Source organism: Macrosteles quadrilineatus, unplaced genomic scaffold (assembly GCF_028750875.1).
Source record: "Macrosteles quadrilineatus isolate MER2022 unplaced genomic scaffold, UCM_ALF_1.0 Scaffold_2__2_contigs__length_208266976, whole genome shotgun sequence".
Classification (NCBI taxonomy): Eukaryota; Metazoa; Arthropoda; class Insecta; order Hemiptera; family Cicadellidae; genus Macrosteles; species Macrosteles quadrilineatus.
The window spans coordinates 162,040,656-162,063,983 of NW_026542595.1; the positions used below are offsets into that span (position 1 = coordinate 162,040,656).

At 34.6% G+C, this 23,328-nt stretch overlaps 1 protein-coding gene across 2 annotated transcripts in view; it reads left to right on the forward strand.

The window, feature by feature from the left end:
- The first annotated feature begins 6,763 nt into the window (after positions 1-6,763).
- LOC128988028 (uncharacterized) overlaps positions 6,764-23,328 on the forward strand; it is a 49,821-nt gene continuing 33,256 nt past the window's right edge. Inside the window, exon 1 of one of the 2 annotated variants that reach the window (XM_054409202.1) lies at positions 6,764-7,278. In XM_054409202.1, coding sequence (XP_054265177.1) covers positions 7,169-7,278 — 110 coding nt within the window. In that variant the 5' untranslated portion in view covers positions 6,764-7,168. The remainder of the gene's footprint in view (positions 7,279-23,328) is intronic. The other variant, XM_054409203.1, reaches the window with a different exon arrangement.

Consider the following 23,328-nt stretch of genomic DNA (forward strand, 5'->3'; position numbering starts at 1 on the left):
AGGCCCGGGCCTATGGGCGCAAGGTCCCAGAGGGCGCACGGCCGAGAGTATTTTTTTTATACCTAGGCTATCTAAAAATAAAAAAAATAAATAGTCACAGTTGATAAAAAAACTCCAAAGCATTGTGATTCTGAAGTTCATAAGAAGAAATAATTGTTACGAAATCTAAACTATTTTTCAGAATTACGCATCAATTTCGTTTCAAAATTGGTAACGAACATTGGTTATACGGGAGTAGGCTGTAGGGATGTTGACGTTTACGAGCGCCCAAGGAGTACGCATCGTATTGCCACTGCACTGCCACTATGCTGGTTTGGGCTCGGCACTACTGATCAGAGTGATTAGGGGCGCATGCGTGCTAGACATTGTTACTACCCTCACCTCACAAAACAAAATTTATTAACTAATCTTTTGATTAGTTTACAACAATCTGCAGGATCAAGTTAATAAGTTGTGTTGAATATTAATACAACGATGAATTTACCATTAAAATTAACCAAAAAATATTAATCTCAGTTTGCATTAGAAAAATTCAATACCCTCCAAAGCACCAATAATGCTGTCATTTTCTCCTCAGACCTAAGTAAGGATCGACGGTTGGCCGGAATATTTCTCTGTTTTGCTTTGGAAATATATAACCTAGATGCAGTACGACCATAGATTAAATATAACTCAAGTCGACTTCTTATGACATTGTTAATTCAAAATTTTTTCATGTCTAGTTCATGTTGGTGACACTGGACATTAGTTTTGACGTAATTTTGTTTCCATTATTTTAGGGTTAGTTCTATGATGTGTGTTTCAATTTCTTGTAATATAACCAGGAGACGACATATTGTTGATGTAGATCGTTTTATTTTAGATAAACTAGGTTTAAACCACGATTACTAGAAAAATACAGATCAAACATACTAGGTACTATTAAATAACAAGAATTGTTCAGCTAATCCAAAATGATGACAAATCTACTAAAGGAGTATGTTTAATCTATGGTATCACGTACTGTTTGGAGATCATGTTTTTTTGGCCTGGAATTGGAATCAATGGCCATGTTTTTTTTTCAGGAATGCTCGGTGGGTTGAGTTGTTTTGTTTCAGTCCCACGGCCACAAACGTGAGCATTTATTAAAAGCATAAAATTGCTAAAAGTGTTTAAGACGGCATTTTGTTAAGGCTATAAACAAGTCAATTCTTAAAAAAAACTTGCAATGATTCCAACGAGTAGTGGTATTTAAGCAATAAACTTAGGTCAATGGGCATGATATAGTTTTTAATAAAGGTTTGAAGGAAAGTAACTGTGACCAGACTAGGGGGCGGAAAATTATTTGGGCCTAGGGGCGCAAAAATGCTAAATCCGGCCCTGAGAATGTTAGTTTAATTATATTGTTTATCTATAACTTTTCATACTTATGTTTCCATCGGTTATTGAAGTCCATCAAGTGTAGGTAGGGCACAATCCGCACAATAATTCTTATTCATCTCATCCCTCTATTCAATTTGTTGGCTTTCTCATTCTAAAGCGTCTTTCTTCCTTCCTCAATTTTGGTCTTTCCAGCTCTGTTTTTTCTCACCAGAGATGAACCCAAAACAAACAAAAAATCTGAAATGATTTAATATTATGCATAAAACGTCAATGCAAATTAAAAATAATAGTGTCATACTAAATTTAATAGCAAGATGAACAATAAACTATCAATAATCTATCATCTAAACTATTAAAACCGTGGTCACTAAGCCTCTCATTGACCTAAACTTAGCCTGTTCCAATAATTCGAGCAGTGTCAGTTGAAAAATCACCTTATTTATAGTCTGAAGGTTGTGTTTAAATTATTCAGTGATTATAGTTTTTATAGTAGACAAATTAATTTGACAGGACCAATAAAAACATCTAAATTTTGTCAAAAGTAAAATTATTTTAATAAATTCACACACAAATTAATTGTAAAGGCAAAATACTCCAAGCAGATGCAGAGCTATCTGGTGTCTATTCCTGGAGTTGTTTTGATTGATACACATTCACAGTACTGTACCACAATATTTTTAATAACTGTGATTCAATATTAAAAGGGGTTTTCTCCACAGATCCATAAATTTACGCTTAATTCTTAAATTGAATATGTTAAATACTTTATTTCCCTCCAGTCTAATACTAAGAAGGATGTTTTATGGGCGAACGCAACTTTATTTTCACTGTTTAATGTCAAGGTTCTCATACTGTTATGTGTTTTTTTACTGTACACATATGTATTGTTATTATTTCTATTATATTGTATGTATTGTTGTTATTCCTTGGGTATTCAACTGACAACTGCAAATTGTACCTTTGGTGCAACTAGTGGTTAAAAAACTTGCATCTTTACTATATTATACAGTACTAAAACTAATAACCCATTCATATTATTGTATTAGGTGGAAATAATTCCCTAAATGAGAAAGCTTTGCATATTAGTACTAGGCCTAGCACCCATCAGTAATAACATATGAAAAATCTACATTCATGCATGCATGCTGTGCTACGGTCGCCATCTGGAAAATGATACCTGATTAACACATTTTTTACCATTTCACTAACCCTTGGAAATACAGAAATATTGTTGAACCAAAAGTTAAAGGACACACAAAAATACATCTTTTATTTCCCAAAACTTGTTTTCCTATCTCTAGTTTAAATTAATATTAACTAAATCTATTTTTTTCTATTTCTGGCATTATATACAAATTGTTTTATATTTCATATGTATAATCAAATGCACACTCGTTTTTTTTTACGCTGGATAGCGGGCGGGGGTCTTGTAGACCCCCCCAATAAAAATGGGTATCAAATCAAATCAAATCAAAATATACTTTATTTCCAAAAATATTGAACAGAATAAAATATAAACATAAACTTCCAGTGAAACAGACACCTTACTTGCTATTGCATAGATAAAATAATTAAATATAAAAATACATGTAAACTTAATAATAATAAGAAAGGATGGAAGGTTTCAGAGAAGCTATGTTAAATTTAGACATTTAGGAAATAAGCCTACATGGACTGGAAGCCTGTGCGTAGGCTCAGCCGCTATCAGTGACTGACGTATTTGTTGGAAAACAATAATATTCAAAAATATTCAGAAAATATTCACCACACTTTGCTTTCTGTCGGATAAATAGCTTTGAAACCACTGATGAGCGGTGCCACGAATGCCAATGTTTTCTAGTTTAACCAAAAGCTTTGCTCGATCAACATAATCAAATGCCTTTTTAAGACTAGGAATACTAGCATAGTCCATCTATTGTAAGAGATATTATCATTTATGTTTTACTGACTTTGAATAAAAAAGGTTTTTGATATTTAGCTCTTTAAACTTTAGGCGTAATATCTATATTAATTTTCTCATATTGTTACGTAAATTAATGATCCTACCATAATATTCCATTCAATTACATGATGTCTTTTGGCTCAAACATGTTTTTAAAACCTGTAAATACTTTGTATTAATATTTACGAAGGTTTTTACAAATTAATTTAGTGTACAGTTTGTATCAAATTGTGAGAAAATAAATATTCCCATACTACTGGGGGTTTTTAAACGTTTCGCAAGCAATGGCGCTACTGACTGTCCCCAGCTATTGACTGTTTGCTACGTATTGAACTACCGCACGTCATCAAAGACAGTTGATTGAGTCGTATCTAAGAAGTAATTAATGAAACCCTTCAAGCTTATCGCAATCCAACCGTCATAAAAACTTCCAACAATCCGCGACCTTGTCACGGTCTTATCTTCTATCACTGTTCTACGGTTCTACTAAACTTGCGCATAGGGAATTGAATCTTGAATCAACTGTTTCTTAAAAGTTTTGTGGGTAGGTCCCCAATCAATTCGTTACATTTGTTATTAGAACAATGTTTGGAACAACCAGTGTGACAGCGTCAAAATATGCTCAGTAGAAAGGATTAATTTAACTTTTTAGATTGCTGTGTTGCTCTGTATCTAAATCACAGAGGCGTGTACTTTAAATATGTAGTACGGCGAGAATACCATTAAAATTGATTTTGATTGATGTGTTATGCATTCTAGAATAGTGACGGATGTCTGTGTATTGAAGTAATTAAGTTTCAACCAGGTAAAACACTACTATTAACTTTTGTACTACTATTTTTTGCATTTGTCAGGTTATTTACGTTCCAATAGACGACGGTGTGGTCAAAATTGTTACCTAGAATGGAAAAATGATGCCCTTTGTTAAAAAAACTATTTTTACCATAACCACAGAAAGTTTGACTAAAGACTTATGATACAATAAGCAGCCACATTATAGTCAGCTTTCAGTGTTCTGAAATTGATTTGTGAATGGCAAGAACCGCCAAATAAATAAATCACATCCCTTCGTATCTAATAATAATATGCCACTCACATTCATTGCAAAACATACTTTAAAAAATATTATGATTAAATCAAACAGTGCAACCTTTATTTTGCTGGCGTATATATCGTTAATGACAGTACATAGTAAATCGATTACGATAGCAACAGAACGAACAAGTTGATGGCATTATTTATTAATAAAGGTCAGCCATGCCAATCTTGTCGCATGAATGTCAAAACTAATTTGTTAGAAGATGTACGCGTATTTATACAAAAAAGATTTTCAAGGGCATATACCTACATCTGTGATTTGTTAAGCATGAATATAGCTTAAAACGGCGTTGTGTACACGTAAACGTGGAAGGCTCTGCCTCGTGAGTGTCTGCAAGAATATGTTATTTTATTTTTGGTACCGATTCTAGAACACGCTGACACGCTGTTGTAGGCTACACTACAACCGACACCATAAACAACGGATGAAATTAATCTACTGTTAAAAAACTTATTATATTGTTAATAAGTTAGTTTGCATCCATTATTTCAATATTACACAACTTGATTTTATTATGCAACACTCATTGCGGAGAGGTCAATTGTTAAGCCCTGCTTCATTAGTGATATGATATATTGAATATTCAGCTATATTGATAAAAATATGTAGAATTTGTTACGATAGTTGAATTTATGATTTGTAAAACACTAAGAAATTTCATTCCTCTGATTACTTAGAATTATTTTTAATGTAATGATCCTTTATTTACTTGCAGTTTTATTTCAATTGAAGGTCACATATACATATTGTATAAATGAAATGTATTCTTAATAACAGAATAAATAATAGTGAAAGTTGACAAGCAACAACGTTTGCTTCTATGAAATAGCAAGCCTATATCTATGAATCTTCAGTCTCGGTCACTCAGCATTCAATTCAACAATTCAGCAGAGGAGAGAACTGTAAGTAGTAAGTTATTGCTTATCTTGTATGGTAGGTACTGTATAAAATAAGTACCAAAAGTCACTTTTTGCCCGTGTGGTGAACTATATTTTTCGTCCAAATATTCATTTAGAGTAACCTCTCAAAAATACTTCTAACTTGTTTTCATTTTAATTTGCTACCATAATTACCATACTTGGTAATGGAAACAAGCAGCTGTTTGGTAAGTGATTCAATCGTTTCGTCTATTACGATTGTGTTACAGTATAATGTAATTTATTATACAATCGATATGTCGAGCAATCGACAACAATAGGCTAAAACCTTGCCTAATAAATCAATCGATAAATAATTTCGATCGATAAGATTGCCACAATCGAAATTTACTACACTGTTTACAACAGCTGATTTTCTAGAGACTAAAAATGAATTTTGCTCCCTAGAGAGTAAAAATACGACTTAAGCCCCGCAACGAATGCTTAAAAAAACGGCTGTTTTTGCTGCAGTAGGCTATGACGAAAAGTAAATTTACTCCCTTGACATACTTAAAAAGTATTCTAAACGAAGGAAAAATGCGATTGTAACAGTTTCAAAAATTCATCCGCGGGAAATGTCAAGATAAATGATCATCGTGTTTTAATTTGTTGTACCTACCACGAATACGTGAACAGACACGGTATGGACCATATAAACATAAACAAATAATGTTACTGGTCCGAAAATAAACATTGCTTAAATGGAACTGTCTAAACCATATGTTAAAACCTTTTTGGGCCAGTAACATAATTTTGTTGTGTTTATGATCCATATAACTTACCGGCTCTGTTTTAGTATTCGTGGTACCTCCATAAAATATGTTACTTGACTGAGAATTGATTAGGCATTTTATGTAAAACTTCATCACTGACTGGCAACAGTTTTTTTCCACTAAGGAAGGAAGAATAAAATAACGTCTGCAAGGAAGGCTGTGCAAGTAAGTTCAGTTTGGTGGGGTAATGACATAATTACACCACTTGAAAGATGATTACACCTAACAGCTGTTCAACCTGACTTGGTCGCCATCCCATTTCATTTCCCACCCACTCAAAGAATCATGCTTTGGGCACTCACCCGGCACGTGATTGCAAGGTGTACGAGTACCGTTGGGGGAATCAAAAGTAGACCCAGGGGAAATCAATTCTTAATAAAACTATAATATTCAAAATGATGAAGTGGCCAAGGAGAAAAAACAAATTATGAATCCTACAACTGTCAAGATTTATAACAATCAAATTAAAATGTAGCCTAGCAAAAACTAGAATGAAAACTATCGTTTTACGTCAGCAGCTAACGTGAATTCTTATTATTATCCTTCTACTTCTAGAAAGGTCTGTATTATGTTGGTACGACTGTACTGAGGTCGTCTGCGCTTGCGCATACGTACGATCACCTTGGCATTGGTCAGGGAGAGGAAGTGTTTTTGTGGAACCGGCTTGTGCTGTGCTTGTCTGCTTGTGTTCATTGTTCCAGCTGATCTGCGGTCGCTATCAGTGTCAGTTCGAGTTCAGACTTCAGTCTCAGTAGTTCAGACAACACAACATCAGTGATCAGATTGGTGACTTAAAAGAATAATTTTAGCACAGATTCTGAGAAGTTGTACTCATTTATTATTTGGGTTATCTACTGCTAGATAGAACGTGGTAAATGGACATTGACCTGTAACGTCTTATCAGTGAAGTTCTATCGTCCGACGTGCGACGTGCGTTTCATTTCATTTGTGACCGGTGTTTAAGGCTAGATAATACTCCCCCTTTGATGGGAGACCGGTTCCTAGCAATAAACATTAGCAATATTAACTTATGAGTTCAAAGAGTGTACTTTAATTTTGAATTGTTACTCCATCAATGAAGATGAGTATTAGTTCGGAGGGCTGTGGTAGCATTATAGTTGTGTCAAATCGGTTGCCGTTTGTTCTCAAACGGAATGACAAAGGACAACTGGAAAGACATGCAAGGTAATTAATTATACATTTTTACTCTACAAAATAGACTGTAAGATTAGTTAGGTACTTGTCTCTAATCGATAGGTTATTCTATAGATATATCACTTTGAGTCCAGAATGTCAAAACTTAACTAAGTATTTTGGCTGTATGTAGGTATAATGTTTTTGCACTAGGCCCTATGATGTACCCCCTTGTATCTTTGGAAAATACTTAATATCCTCCCAAACCTAGGGCAAACATTGGCCAAAATATTACGCTAAGACTGTGTGAGCTAGGCCTAAGTTAGCTTTAATAGGGAGTGCCGAACAGATTTACTGGTCATTGTTTCTCTATCAAACTTTAGACGAGGTCCACCACATCATTTACATGTTCTGTAATTACTAGAATGTAATTTATTTTTCTGTTAAAAAATGTTTAATTTAAAAAAATTTCACTACTAAACGTAGGGTAGATAAGTTAGGCCTAAGTTAGCCGCGTATGGTGCAGTCCATTACAAACATCACATTAAGGTTTAATCAGGCCTAACTTAACTTACTTCTAGAAGCACTAACTTAAGTTAACTTTAGTGATTTAAGCCTACCCTAACTTAACTTAAGTGTTTATTCAAATGTCAACGGTGTTGTACATAATAGCCTACTGTTCTGTAAGAAATCTTGAAAGAATTAATTCCTCATAACAGCTCATGAAATGCAGTCAAACATTTTGGCTTAACGAATACAACAATCGAGAGAATCATTTTGACGATATAAACCTCTTGCTAAATAATCAAAGCAATCGATAAGCGGAACATCTTGAGGAGGAACATTTTGATTGTTTACACATCTCGCAATCATGTTAGTAACCAACACACCCAATATCAATATCAACGGATTTGAAAGATATAGGTTGGCAGTAAATCTAATGAGGTGGATCTCTTGTGTGCTATTATTAAAATGCAGTGTCTAAATTAATTAGGCATCCATTTAATGTTAAATAAGTGCTTGCTTGATGACCCAAGGTTAGGACAGTGTTCTGCAGTGGTGAATTAACTTAAGTAAATTTCTGTTAGCCTACTGTTGAAAGACGACAAAGTGTTTAACACGTTCGCTACTGAGCGTCGCATATATGCGACACCGCGGTCATTGCCACAGACCGAGGTACCTACATTTGAATCTTACACAAAATAAGCACTAACTTACTTTGTGCGGTGTTGTCACTTGGATAACAGTATACACAGACCACGGGCGAAAACCTGTAAAACAGTGATCATTTACATTGTAATACGTTACAATCGTGTTTGTAAATAATGTATTCTTGTTTTTTTGTATTATTAATAAACTTATATAATGTCGCATATTTGCGACGCCCGGTCTACAGCGAAGACAATAGTGAATATTATCATAGTTTTCTTGAAATAGACCAAACGTCGCATATATGCGACGGTTCATTTTTTGTGTTTTGAGGTGAAAGTTTAAGTAAAATAAAAAACAGATTGATCAAGAACAGTTTATAACTGAACAAATATAAAAGCTACCGGTACATAGGATAATGCAGCATACATACTGCATACATACATACAGTGATGCAGAAAAGTAAAGACCAGTTTTTCCAACTATCATATGACGTCACCAATCATCATATCCACAGACCAAGCGACGCAGTTGTGCGTCAGACATCTCTGTAGACCACTGCAGGGAATTCAGTGCCTTCAAATAGACCGTTACAAAGATATAAGCATTTTAATAACATTAGAACCCCGACGCAAATATGCGAGGGCAGTCTATTTTAATGTGACTAGCCGACGCATATATGCGACGGCAATCTATGGATGGAACCCGGCCGACGCATATGTGCGTCGCTGGTCCACGCGAATGAAAAAATTTGTATTATTGCAGTAGCGAACGTGTTAAAGACTTCATTCACATAATTGTGTTCTTTGAAAAAAAGCAAGCAGAATGATATTTTTTGTCATACTCCAGCAAAAACAGCCATTTTAATGCTTGCGTTGGGGGTCTAAAGTAGCATTTTTTCTCTCTCTAGGGAGTAAAAATCGTTCTTAGTCCCTTGGGAGTAAATAAACCAGCTGCTGTCACTCAGTTGTAAATTTCGATTGTAAACAAAATTGCATATATTGGAAGTATTTTTTGATTGTTTAATCAATTGTAGTTAATAGTCGCCTTATTGTAAATAGTTGGACATAATAAAATGTACACGAGTTAACACAATTGTAATTGGCAAAATGATTGAATCACTTGTTAAACAACTGCTTGTTTCCATTAGCAAACTAAATTCAAAACAAGTTAGGAGTAGTTTTTGGGAGGTTATCTTTAAATGAAAATAGGTGTACGGTATATCTGTATTGTAAAGCTGGCTTCAAAAAATCCAATCTTGAAGAGTTGTTAAATTATTGGTTCTCAAGCCATCTTTAATCATTGGGTTTTTATGGTCCTGTCTAAAGAACCACCAGATTTCATCTCTAATTGTGCCTAAATACAAGGAATTAAGTTATTATCGATCATTTTATTGATTCAACACTCATATTCACCCTTAAGTTGCTTCCTCTGGTTATATTTTGTAGTGTCCTGAGTCAACGGTTTGGATTTACATTTTTATTTGTTACAATACTTATCTGTGACCCCTAAAGGAGCTTATCAACACGGGTCAGTGTGTTAAGAAACAAACAACTTTTGTATCTTCGACCCAGTTTCAGACATGGTATGTTATTTTCTTACTTAAGTGTTTTCACCACACTAGACCTACGTTGTTTTTAGCCGTTTTACAATCACATCAATTGGAGGTGGAAAGCTACATATTGCGGTCCAGGGCTGAAATGCCAATCCTTAAAAATATCACATTTATTCCCAATTTAAATAGCATTTGATTTAACAAGTGCTTAGGTTTGCTGCAACAGAGAGTAAAAAAGTGTTTTTTGTTGTAAAATGTTTAGGCCTACTGTAGTTTAGTAAGAATTGAACGGAATGTATTTTCCAAATTTGATCAAAAAATGTTGTGACTTATTCTCAGCCCCCGTTCCCATAGTCCGATCATGCTGGTTCGCGAACTCGTTAGAATAAATGTAGGTTTGCACGTTTGTAGCCTACCAAATTTCATCAAAATCGGTGCGCGAATTATCGTGCTAATGGACACATGTATATGTATATAAATATCCTTTATTATACAGGGTGGCTGAAAAGTAACTTGCACCCCCCCCCCCCCTTAGCTTTTCAACCATTTGAGATATTTGAAATCTGTTTGCGGCAACCTTCTTAGATATGAGGGGCTACAATAATTATGGTCAATTTTGAAAATTTTGCCCTTAGGGGTAGCTCAAAATTTTCAAATGACAAGTATAGTCGAGTTTGGTATCATTTTACAGGTCTTGACGAAACATAAACATTGACATAAAGAAAACCAAAATCAGCTCACTAATAACAAAATGGCGCCCTAAAACGTTTCAAATCCAAATAACCATGACGGTGGCAAAAAAATTAACTTGCACCCTCTTTAACCTTTTGACTATTTGAGATATTTGAAATTGGTTTGCGGCAACTTGTTTGGATATAAAGGGCTACAATAATTATGGTAAGTTTTGAAAATTTTGCCCTTCAGGGTAGCGGGGGTAGGGGGGTAGCTCAAAATATTCAAATAGCAAGTATAGTCGAGTATGGTATCATTTTGTAGGTCTTGACGAAACATAACAATTAACATAAAGAAAATAGAAATCAGAGCATTAATAACAAAATGGCAGCTAAAAATGATTGAGACAATGGTTATTTAGAGTAATTTTGAAAATCATTTTTAGCTGCCATTTTGTTTAATGCTCCGATTTCTATTTCCTTTATGTTAATTGTTATGTTTCGTCAAGACCTACAAAATAATACCAAACTCGACTATACTTGCTATTTGAAAATTTTGAGCTACCCCCCTACCCCCGCTACCCCCAAGGGCAAAATGTTCAAAATTGACCATAATTATTGTAACCATTCATATCCAAACAAGTTGCCGCAAACCGATTTCAAATATCTAAAATAGTTAAAAAGTTAAAGAGGGTGCAAGTTAATTTTTTTGCCACCCTCATGGTTATTTGGATTTGAAACGTTTTAGGGTGGCATTTTGTTATAAGTGAGCCGATTTTGGTTTTCTTTATATCAATGTTTATGTTTCGTCAAGACCCCCTGTAAAATGATACCAAACTCGACTATACTTGTTATTTGAAAATTTTGAGCTACCCCCTACCCTCGCTACCCCTAAGGGCAAAATTTTCAAAATTGACCATAATTATTGTAGCCCCTCATATCTAAGAAGGTTGCCACAAACCGATTTCAAAAATCTCAAATGGTTGAAAAGTTAAAGGGGGGTGTAAGTTACTTTTCAGCCACCCTGTATATATGAATTTAAATGGATGGTGTTTTTGGCCTCTAGGGACCTCAAAACGAAAAAGAAAATCAGTCCCGGGTCCAGGTCCAACCATGAGTAGGCCCTACTACGGTAATAGCTTATTCCCTATAAATATGGGAAATTCGCTAAAAACAAGATAATCATTTCAAAAATGTTAATATTTACAATAAATGTTGATTTTATCGAACTATGTGCATCGTGAGTACTTTCATTATCTTTGAGTTGACTCTTGTTTTAAAGTCATTGGGAATAATGACTGTTACCGGTAATTGTTTTAAAATAACGCCTGTCATACTTCATAATTGATTGAATTCGAGCAAGAGCTACACTGATGTGTTATTTAAATGGGCTTTTAAATTAGCCTATACCTATATCTTGTTTATGGAAATATTATAGTAAAAATCCAATCAAACAAATTGAAATTTGCTTAGTCTGCATGTTTGGTGTGACAGTAGTATTTTTCTGTTGGAAGGAGCTGACTTAAATCTGAGTTTCATAAATTTAACGCTAATACAGTAGAGTCCCACAAACTCGATGTAATGTGGACTGGAAGGGTGCCGAGTTTGTGAAATTCCGGGTTATTGGAAACTAGGGTTAAAAATAAGAACAGTACAATTTTTAAGCTTATTAACTGTCTCTTTAATTTATATTTATATTACATGTTAGTATTAAGTTATCAGACATAGAACAACAAATCCTTGGTACAAGCTGCAAATGATTTGGCTTGGGTCCATGTTTAACTCGGACTCAAAAAATCCCTAATTTTCTGAGCCAGGTGATGGCCGAGTTATCCAGACTGCCGGGTTATCGAGTGCTGAGTTTGAGGGACTCTACTGTAGCAGAAAATAAACCAAAAGCCTAAATTAATGAGCATTCAACAGTATTAATAGTAGTATTAATAGTAGAAGTAGTTAATTCTTACAGTATGAAGATATCTGTTACAAGATGTTTTAGTTAAACTGTCCTTTACCCTTACCCAATCCTGTCTGTTCCTGTTGAGGATAGGAAAGAATTAGAGCAGCTCTTTGAAAACTTGAGTAAAGAAAAATTAATTACCTTAAGTGTGCTTATCCATCAGTATTCAATTGCATGAAGGGAGTTTCTCCCAAACCCCCTTGACCTGCCAGAACAAACATAACATTAACCAACCATACCAGAATTCGTTAAAGGCACAAACAAGTCCTTTACTGAATGCAGCTGCTGTTTTTGTTGTTAAAACTTTCAAAAAGGTTAGGCTTCACCTACTATTATGTGTACTTGGTTTTCTCAGTAAATATCTATCACAGAAAATACCTATTATCATAAGATCACAATGGAATTTTACAAATATAGGATTAACATGTTTGTTCAACTATATTAGTTTATTAACTAGAATTCTTTTCTTACACCCCAGAATAAAAGTGTCCTTGTTCCAACAAATATGCAAAATTTTAGAGTATCCGTAGCTTTATTTTGTTTTGTTAAAATAGGTTTAAAATAAAATTAACTATCCACCTTATATTAATCATTGCTTCAATGGTTCATGGGTGTGCCAGGATTGAACAATGTTGTAGTTTTGGTTTTAGTGATGAGTCTGAATTTCCCATATTATAGAGAATAAGCTATTATCGTTAAAAGTTTGCAGGTTTTCTGTGGCAGGGGTATTTATTATTTTAACAGCTGTCATCCAAACTAATTATGGCTGATCAAGATAATCTATTGGCTAGACATATGTTTTAAATTTGACAAATAGGCCAATTCACTGATTGTTTGTCAATCTAATTATTCTGCAGATTCGTAACATTTTATGCCATATGTTGACATAAAGATAAAGACTAAGTTATTACTCATGAGTCATCATTGGTAAACTCACTTAGGATCTGCTTGTTTGCATTCCTTGTTATCTTCAGTGATTCATGACAATGTGTTAAGCAACAATACAAAGTTCTCATTTTTGCAATATTGTAGGCTATAGGCCTATAGCGAAGAAACATGCATTTTTACACTGGCATTACTTTGTTGTAGGTAATAAATAGTTTGTTAAAACTATATTAGCCTAACAGTTTTCTTCCTATAACAAATCCCTCAATTCGTTACCCGTGGATCAGTTTAATGTTTCTTTTGCAGTTGGATATCAGGGATTGCATGTAGAAGATTCTTTGCTATTGGTCCACCTTTTCTTGCAAACAAGCTAATTTGTGAATGCTGGAAGAAATATTTTATATTACCGTTACTTATTTCAAGATATAAGAGTTTTGCTTTTAATGTTCCAAAATCAAGTGACGACTACCAGCATTTTAAGAGAAGCTTTATCCCGACATACTATTTTCAAGATTCACTGCCACATCTTCCAATACCAGAGTTACGTAACACTTGTGAAAGTTATTTAAGATGTTTACGTCCGTTGCTATTTGATGAAGACTATGATAAAGCCAAGACATATGTTGATAGATTTCTGTTGAATGATGGTATTGAATGCCAGAAGGCATTGATCAAGGAGGACAGTGCCAACCAACACACAAGTTGTTTCTCTAAGTTTTTATTGCAAAGGTACCTTGCTGACAGGACTCCTTTACCTATAAACTATAATCCATTCTTAGTGTTTGTGGAACACAGATCTGAGCTTAATTCTCAAATAGTCAAAGCAGCAAACCTCGTCATATCCTCTCTCAGATTTTATAAATCACTTAAAAATGAAATTTTAGAGCCGGAAATATTCCTTTTTAAGCCTACGATAAATAAAAACATATTTCATCAATTTGTGAAAACGCTACCAAAATCAATCTGTTGGTACGGAGCTTCTCTACTCAACGCTTTTCCTTTGGACATGTCTGAGTTTATATATCTGTTCAACACCTCCAGAATTCCTGTTTACCGAGATAAAGACCTAATCAAACAAGGAGTGGGGAAACGTCACCTTCTGGTTATGAGAGGAGGTCACTTCTACATTTTTGATGTGCTTGATGAGAATGGTGACATTGTAGCTCCTGATGTGATTCTGTGTACTCTAGAACAGATCATAGAGTATGATAAGATGGACTCCTGTGATGCTGTTGTCGCATTGTTGACAACAGAAGATCGTGACGTTTGGGCAACTGCTCGAAATCATCTAAAAGCTATCGGCAACTCTGAGGTGTTGGACCTCATCGACACTGCTCTCTTCATCCTCGTTCTAGAAAATGGGAGTCCTGGCTCAGATCCTGTACAGTTGACAAAGTTTTTCCTTCACGGAGACGGAACCAGCAGATGGCATGATAAGTCTCTCTCTTTGATTGTGGCGAAAGACGGGACTGCTGGGATCAACTTTGAGCGTTCATGGGGAGATGGGGTTGCAGTAATGAGGTACTTTGGCGATATTCACAAAGACAGCTTTTCAAACCCTCAGGTCTATGCTGATACGCCTCGTAGAAATTATCTGACTGTGCGCAAACTAGAATTCAACCTTGACGGTAAAGCTATAAACATGATAACGGAAGCTCAGAAAACATACAAGAAGACTTGTAAGTCATTAAAAGTAAACATTCTGGACTATTGGAAGTACGGAGAAAACATGTGCAACCGAGCAAAAATCAACCCAGATGCTCTGATGCAGCTTAGTTTTCAGATGGCCTGGCATGAGATTTCGACTACTACTGCGAGTATAAGTCAGTCTTGTAGCACAGGTATGTTCAAACACGGCCGTACAGAGATAGTGAGGCCTTGTACCATAGAATCTCAACAATTCTGTAAAGCTTTGAGACAAAGCTCATCTAGTAAGGAACTGCACAAATTAGTGTACAAATACTCCTCAGTACATTCTAATCTCACCAAAAACGCAATGATGGGACGAGGGTATGACAGACACCTGTTGCTGTTGAGACTGAAGGCAGAATCACTCGGACTGAAGCCTGATCTGTTTGCAGATCCTGCGTTTGCTACTATGAGTCACAACGTTGTGGCTACTTCACCCATAGTTTCTGATTGTCTCCAGTTGGGAGGATTCGGGGCCTGTAGTGCCTGATGGTTACGGTATTGCCTACTCAGTTAGTGGTGAACTTCTCAGATGTGTAATAACCAGCTACTCAGGCCAACATGGTGCTGAGTTTGTGTCTGCTCTAGAAAAGGCTCTGGACCATCTGTATATCATTCTCAAGGCTTGACTTGCTTTATATCATTTTTTATGTTATTAGCACTATTGTGTCCTCTTAGTTGTTACCTAAAAAATGTGTGTTTTTAATACAATATTAAATTCATATATTGCTTTATATTTGTTTATTTTTTGTTAGGTATTATAATTATCTTGTGTCAATCATTTGGCATTTTCGTAACAATTCTCAGTAACTGAGTCTTTTTATTAAAATATAACAAAATTAAACACAACTTATTAATCTTTTTATGAGTAGAAGCCTTATTGCTGACTGTGAGCACTTTATTCTTTTGCTTATAAAGAAGCCTATTTTGAACTTTAAGAAAGGTTTTGAACTTTGTTTTTGTTAAATGTCATCTGGCAACTTTGAATACCAAAACCCAATTAAGATGTAAAGAAAAATAAAAAGTTCTTTACTTATTTCTTTTGTAAGGAAATATAACTACTTTATTTCCTTACTTAATTGATCATTCCATCAAGTACAAAATCACCTCACACCTTTATGTAATACAATTTAGGTATTCCATACAGGTGTGAATATTATAAAAAGTTGCCCCCTGGTGGGGTTTGAAAATGAAATTTAATTAATTTAATCGGACAACTGAGGACCAATCACAGAGCTGGCAGTGGAAGTAAGATGTTGTATTGAGCCCTGGTAATTATATACCCCAGAAATCCGATTTATGGACCGTGAGAGGTCTGATATGTCCTCCTGAAAATACCTTCAATGATCTTATAATGTAACACCTCTTAAAATGTAATAGAATGTGAATCAATACTCTGAATGCAAAATGTACTCTTTGTTGAAATTCTATTAAAATATGGCAATGATTCTGTAGTACTGAAATGGTCTGTAGTACCAAACACTGATTAAACCAATATGTAAGAATTTATATAATAATAGACAATTGACTGATATTGTATTTTATTGCAATTGTTCGGTTAAGCCGATTACCTTGACAAGACCAACACAGGAGAATTAATAAAATTGTTGAAAGAATAAGCTTTGTATATTGTCACTCAAATTTATTTACATCTGTTACAAGTATCAATTTTTATTCAAGGTTTTTGCTCTACTGACACTTCTATTGAACCAGGGAGAGTATTGATTGTGTTTTTGGGACCTTCTTTTGTTTTCTAAGGTATTGATAGCAGAGCCTCGGGAACCTAGGTTTGATTTATTTAATCTATTTTTAGGCTATCAGGCTTCCCAAACAAGAGTATTTATTAACAACTGGCCAGCTGACTTTAATATGCAAAGGGACTATTCGTAGTTCTGTGTATAACACACTTTATTCCTCAGTGGCAAACTGGACCAAATCGACTACTGAGTCGATTGTTTAATTTAGGTTAATAAAATGATTTTTATGGCGTTAATGGAAGCCCATCCTTATAGCCTGTATTGAATCCTACCCTTCAACCGGGACAATGCTCTGGTTCAAAAACTGAATTGATATACAATCAAACACTCTCAGATCTCTATATATACTTTTAGAAGTGATTTAAATCCAAATACTTAAGTAAGAACAAAGTTGTAAAAGGTTTACGTGACAGACAGATGATAATGTTATAAAATGAAGTTAAATATAAAAATTACAATATAATTTGATTGATGTGAAAGTTTACCAAATTATTAATCTAGTAATAACTACAAATGCATCACAGTATATTTAAAATTACTAAATGGCACTAACTTGAGACAATGTGACTGAATTACGTACTAGGACATGAAACCTGCAAGAAACATGATCAAACAAATATGAATATGGACAGATTGGCTCGTTCTAAACAATATAAATACAATTTACACAGGACATTTACTTACATACACAGAAGACAATTTTGACGACACTTAAACATATAATTACGGCACTGTACTTGGTAATCCCACTTGCTAGGGGGGTTCCCGTGTGCATTTTATGTATAGAAAACACCCTAAGGGATCATGTAGGTACTATGTGGGTTTATCATTTTTTCACGTGGGTGCCAGCTTGGCAGAGTGGGGCATAACCTCAGAATCCGCCATTTTAAAAATGGCGGCGGCATTTATTACATGAAACTCATCGGAGCTTATATCTCGAAAACGGTAATATATAGCGAGTTACTTTTATTACAATAAATGTTGCTTACACAATAAGGAACAACTTTTGTAGCCCTAAATATAACTATTTATAAGTGGTTGAGCAATTTATGCTAATTTAACCTATAAATTTTTACTCTGTTTGACAAAAAATTCTAATATCTTTAAAAAAAACTGTTCTTTTTAATTTGGCACATAGCACTTATTGCTCTTTACATCTAAGGTCTAAATACCCCCACCGAAGCAAACCTGCAGACTAAGCAAACATTTACGTGGCTGCATTTCTACTAAAATATTAAAATTGACAGATTGATTTCCTATTAAATGATATTGATTTGTAATGAGTACTTAAGTTTGCTGCTTCAGGTAAGGTATTGAGGTGTGTTTTTTTATTATTTTTATTGAAATGTTGATAGCTTAGTATGAATGAAACAACATTTTCAAATTTGATTATAATATATCCATAAACAAGCAAACTAAAACAGTTTATTTATTCTTCATAAGAATAACATGGGAATTTTAAATCTCCGTACTTTTTGGCATACAAAAAATTCTAATATCTTTAAAAAAACTGTTCATTTTAATTTGGCACTTAGCACTTATTGCTCTTTACATCTAAGGTCTAAATACCCCCACCAAAGCAAACCTGCAGACTAAGCAAACATTTACGTGGCTGCATTTCTACTAAAATATTAAAATTGTCATATTTAACCTATAAATTTTATCTCTGTTGCCAAAAAAACTAATATTATAAAAAAGCTGTTATTTTGTAATTTGGTACATAGCACTAATTTTTCTTCGCATTTAAGGTAAAAAACCTGCAAAAAGCATTTGAGAAGCTTCTGACAGATATATAAGTTATTAAAATAATATAAAATATTTTTCTATTAATGTTTTGTTATTACATGACGCATACAAATAAATATGAAAAAATATAGACCTTTCTATATAATGGTTTTTTATTATTACAAATAATAATAAATCTACGGAACAGTAATTATTATTATAATTCATAACATTTATTAAACGGCGGATGGAGCGGGAACGGGACCGGCGGCAAAGTTGGTGCTTTGGCCAAGCATTGACGTCTTGTTAACACAAGCAGTACCTTGACATTGTCCTTGGTGGAAGGCTGCTTCGGACTGATTGTACAGTATTGATATTGAACTAGTTTCGTGGATCATAAAATTTGAGCGCAGTTATTGGATCTAAATTATAAGCCTTTTGGGGTAAGAGGAATTAGATCTGTTCCCTTTTTTAGTCATCAGAAAAATGAAACTGTTCACAATATACTTGTGTGCATTGCGGCAGTCAACTACAGGAACACTTCTACATTAAAAAAAGGGCAACACGGTATGCCAGCTAGTTTCGTACACATGTGCAGCTTTGATTGGGACAGGTTTTGCAGTTGCAGCATTCTAATAGATCACTTGGGCAAAGCTGGAAATCAAATTTTGACCCAAAAACCAACAAAGAGTAACCACCATCACTGTATCCAAAACTCAAAGGATCGAGTTGAAAAAGTGTTCTTTCTAAGAAATGAATTTGGAAGTATGTACAATAAAAATCACGTAAGATATGCTGTCTAGTAGCTCTACTAGACAGAATGTCTTCACGAGCAACGGATGCAGTTCTTTAAAAGTATTCGTTTTACAGTGACAGTGTAGCCTACATCCAGTGTCTTAGATCATTCATAGTTTCACACTGAGTATCCTTTTTTTTAAATGTGAGCTAGATACTTCTCTGTGTTTTTCAAACTTTATTCTATCTCTTCCTCCCCATATTTTCCAAAGTCCATTAGCAAAGTACTTGGATTGCATTTTAGGGCAGCACGTTTTGTTCCAAATTTGCTGGCAAAGTCACAGCCCGTTAAAATATGGAGTGCTGGGAGAACTGAGCAAAGGTTACTTCCAAGCCTGTTTGCTACAATGTGAACTAGTACATATCATAAAGTTCTGGCTGAACCAAGTTGCATCGCCAATTCCTGCAAACCTTCCGAAGAGAATCCACTCACAAAGTGTAAAGCCAACACTACGACATCTGTATCCGAAGATAGAACTACGACTTATTTTGATAACTCGAGCAAAAATTATCCAATTTTAATGAAATTTATCACAAACGTGTAAACCTACGTTTTCAGACGAGTTCGGACTATTAAACAAGCACGATCGGACTATGGGAACGGGGGTTTATGGGGAGTTTTATGGGGTTAAAATATATTTTTCCGATTTTCGACCCTAAAAACACGAAATTTCATAATGAACCAAATTATTTTGTAGAGCTCAAAAAAGAAATAATTTTGTATATTGAAGCGTTGTTGTATGCCAAAAAGTACGGAGATTTAAAATTCCCATGTTATTCTTATGAAGAATAAATAAACTGTTTTAGTTTGCTTGTTTATGGATATATTATAATCAAATTTGAAAATGTTGTTTCATTCATACTAAGCTATCAACATTTCAATAAAAATAATAAAAAAACACACCTCAATACCTTACCCCTGAAGCAGCAAACTTAAGTACTCATTACAAATCAATATCATTTAATAGGAAATCAATCTGTCAATTTTAATATTTTAGTAGAAATGCAGCCACGTAAATGTTTGCTTAGTCTGCAGGTTTGCTTCGGTGGGGGTATTTAGACCTTAGATGTAAAGAGCAATAAGTGCTATGTGCCAAATTAAAAAGAACAGTTTTTTTTTAAAGATATTAGAATTTTTTGTCAAACAGAGTAAAAATTTATAGGTTAAATTAGCATAAATTGCTCAACCACTCATAAATAGTTATATTTAGGGCATTTTTGTAAATACAAAAGTTGTTCCTTATTGTGTAAGCAACATTTATTGTAATAAAAGTAACTCGCTATATATTACCGTTTTCGAGATATAAGCTCCCGATGAGTTTCATGTAATAAATGCCGCCACCATTTTTAAAATGGTGGATTCTGAGGTTATGCCCACTCTGCCAAGCTGGCACCCACGTGAAAAATGATAACCCACATAGTACCTACATGATCCCATAGGGTGTTTTTCTATACATAAAATGCACACGGGAACCCCCCTAGCAAGTGGATTATGGGGATGACTCCGCGAAAATGGTCAAATTTGACGAATTTTGCCGGTCGATGTCGAACTTAAAGACTCGAGTTGTTTATTCAATTCGTAATTTAGCAAACGCTGTTTCGCGAATCAAATACCAATGCACTCCGTATATCAAACAATTGATTTCGTTGCCGATATTCACGTTACGATTTCCAAAAGTGAGTTTTTGCGAATTGAATACCATTACCAGCAATTGATTTTACCAGCAAGAAAATAGGGGGTTCAATAAGTTTTCCTGGCACTAACTCGTCTATAGACTTGTCTAATAATAATATGACCAATCTAGTCACATTAGATAACAGTGTTTTATCTTTTGATGAGAATAAGTCTGATACTCAGTCTATCACCTCTTCAATTTCTTCAAACAATACTGCTACATCCTCAGTTCAAACTGACACTTCTTCTCCCATGATGGCTACATGTGGGGAACTACTATCTAAAAAATGGATATCAGATGACACCATACGACACTACTGCGAAATTTTGGACTCTAAATTTCATCTGGATAATGCATCTTGTCACATTTTAAACCCAATTTTCAGTCATATAATTAAAAATGTTATTGATTTTCAACACTTCTTGGATGGTCTAAGCCTTAAGAAATTTGATTACCTTGTGGTTCCTATAAATGATGCCACATCGTTCGACAAAGCTGGAGGCTCTCACTGGAGTTTGTTGTTTTTAGACAAGATTAAGAGAACTTTTGTCTATTTTGATTCATCCAAGCACCCTGTACTTCAGCATGCGCATACTGTGGCTGAGAAATTGACTGAATACCTGGGTCTTAGCAGCTTAGATGTAGTGTTTTCTCAAGCCCCTTTCCCAACTCAAATAAACAACTACGACTGTGCTATTTACACAATATTAGCAATTGAGCAGTTGGTTCTTGGTATTATTAATGGCTCTGGACCGCAGGTCAACGACATTGGCAGACTTAAAGTTGAGGAAGTTGATCTTGTAAGGAAACGATCATATGTGGCATATATGTGTTAAATAATAATGTTTTTACCGATAGTGACATCCTACTAACGATGATGAAGGAGTTCAAGCATGAAAATAATACCTTTGATTTACAAAATAAACGTATTTTAGAATTAGAGGAGGAATTGAATAATTTTCTTAAGCAACATAAAGATAAGGGTTTTTCTAAATTGGAAAGTGAAACTACTGAGTTAATAGATCTATGCAATGCAACTAATACAAAGATTTCTGAAGATTCATCAAGGAAATCTCATAATCTGCCTTGGATTCTTGCTGAAAATGGAAAGAAGAAATGTGGAAAAAATAAGGATAACGCCAATAAGCCTACCAAACAAACTCATCAGAGTCAACTTGTCTCAACCTCTAATCGATTTAATGTTTTAGCATGCAATGATGAGAGATATGATCCTGAGACCAGTAAGAAAGAAGTAATAACAAAGATTCCTTCTACCGAACTGCGAATGAACAATTCAAAGAAGTCTAAATTTTCAAGAAAATATGAAATTAGAAAAAGCTTTAATATCTCTGAGGACTTACTTACTTCAAAGAAAAATATTCTCAGATGTCCAAATATGAAGATCTCATTTTGCTCAGACAGTCAAGGGAAAGATCTGTTTAGATTTATTCATGAACATAGTGAGGGTAGGATTGATGCTTTCTGTCATGTAAAGGCTAATTCCTCTATGTTACAAGTCTTGGATTCTGTTTCCAGCTCAGAAAGCTCTCCACTAGTTTTGCTTGGTGGAACAAACAATAGCTTGGATGGTACTCTTCAAGATGTCTATGAGAATTTGGAGCCTAGATTGACTCAACTTAGTGCAGCAAGACCAGTTTTCATGGCCACCATACTGAGGAGACATGACCTTCCATTGAATCACCGTCATAATCAAGATCTCGTCAATGCGAATAACTATATTGCAGAATTGACACACCGCATGGAGAATGTTTTTCTGATAAACTTGAATTCGATGAGAAGAATTCATTTTACAAGACATGGACTACACTTAAACAAGAGTGGCAAATCAAAGCTTGCTTATCTTATAGTGCGATCTCTAACTTCTTGGTCACTAGCTAAAAAAGTAAACAGAAAAGAAAAAAACAGCATACAGGAAACTGGAACAATTCATATTACTAATATGGTTACAAATGATAATACACAAGATATTGTCATTGATCAGGCAGAAATGAAAGAGTACTTCAAAAGGTATGAAAATGATCCAAAAACTGCCTTTGCCCATACGATATCGAGGGATATTCACCACTACAGGAACATGACGGCGGGTATTGCTGTGGCTTTTCGCAAGTCCTTTGGCAGGCCTCAACTCTCTGACTGCCTAAGCCATTACTTGGCACGCCAGGTACATGGGAATGGTGCAACAGTGTGGAGCTTGATAACAAAACCAACATACTACAGCAAA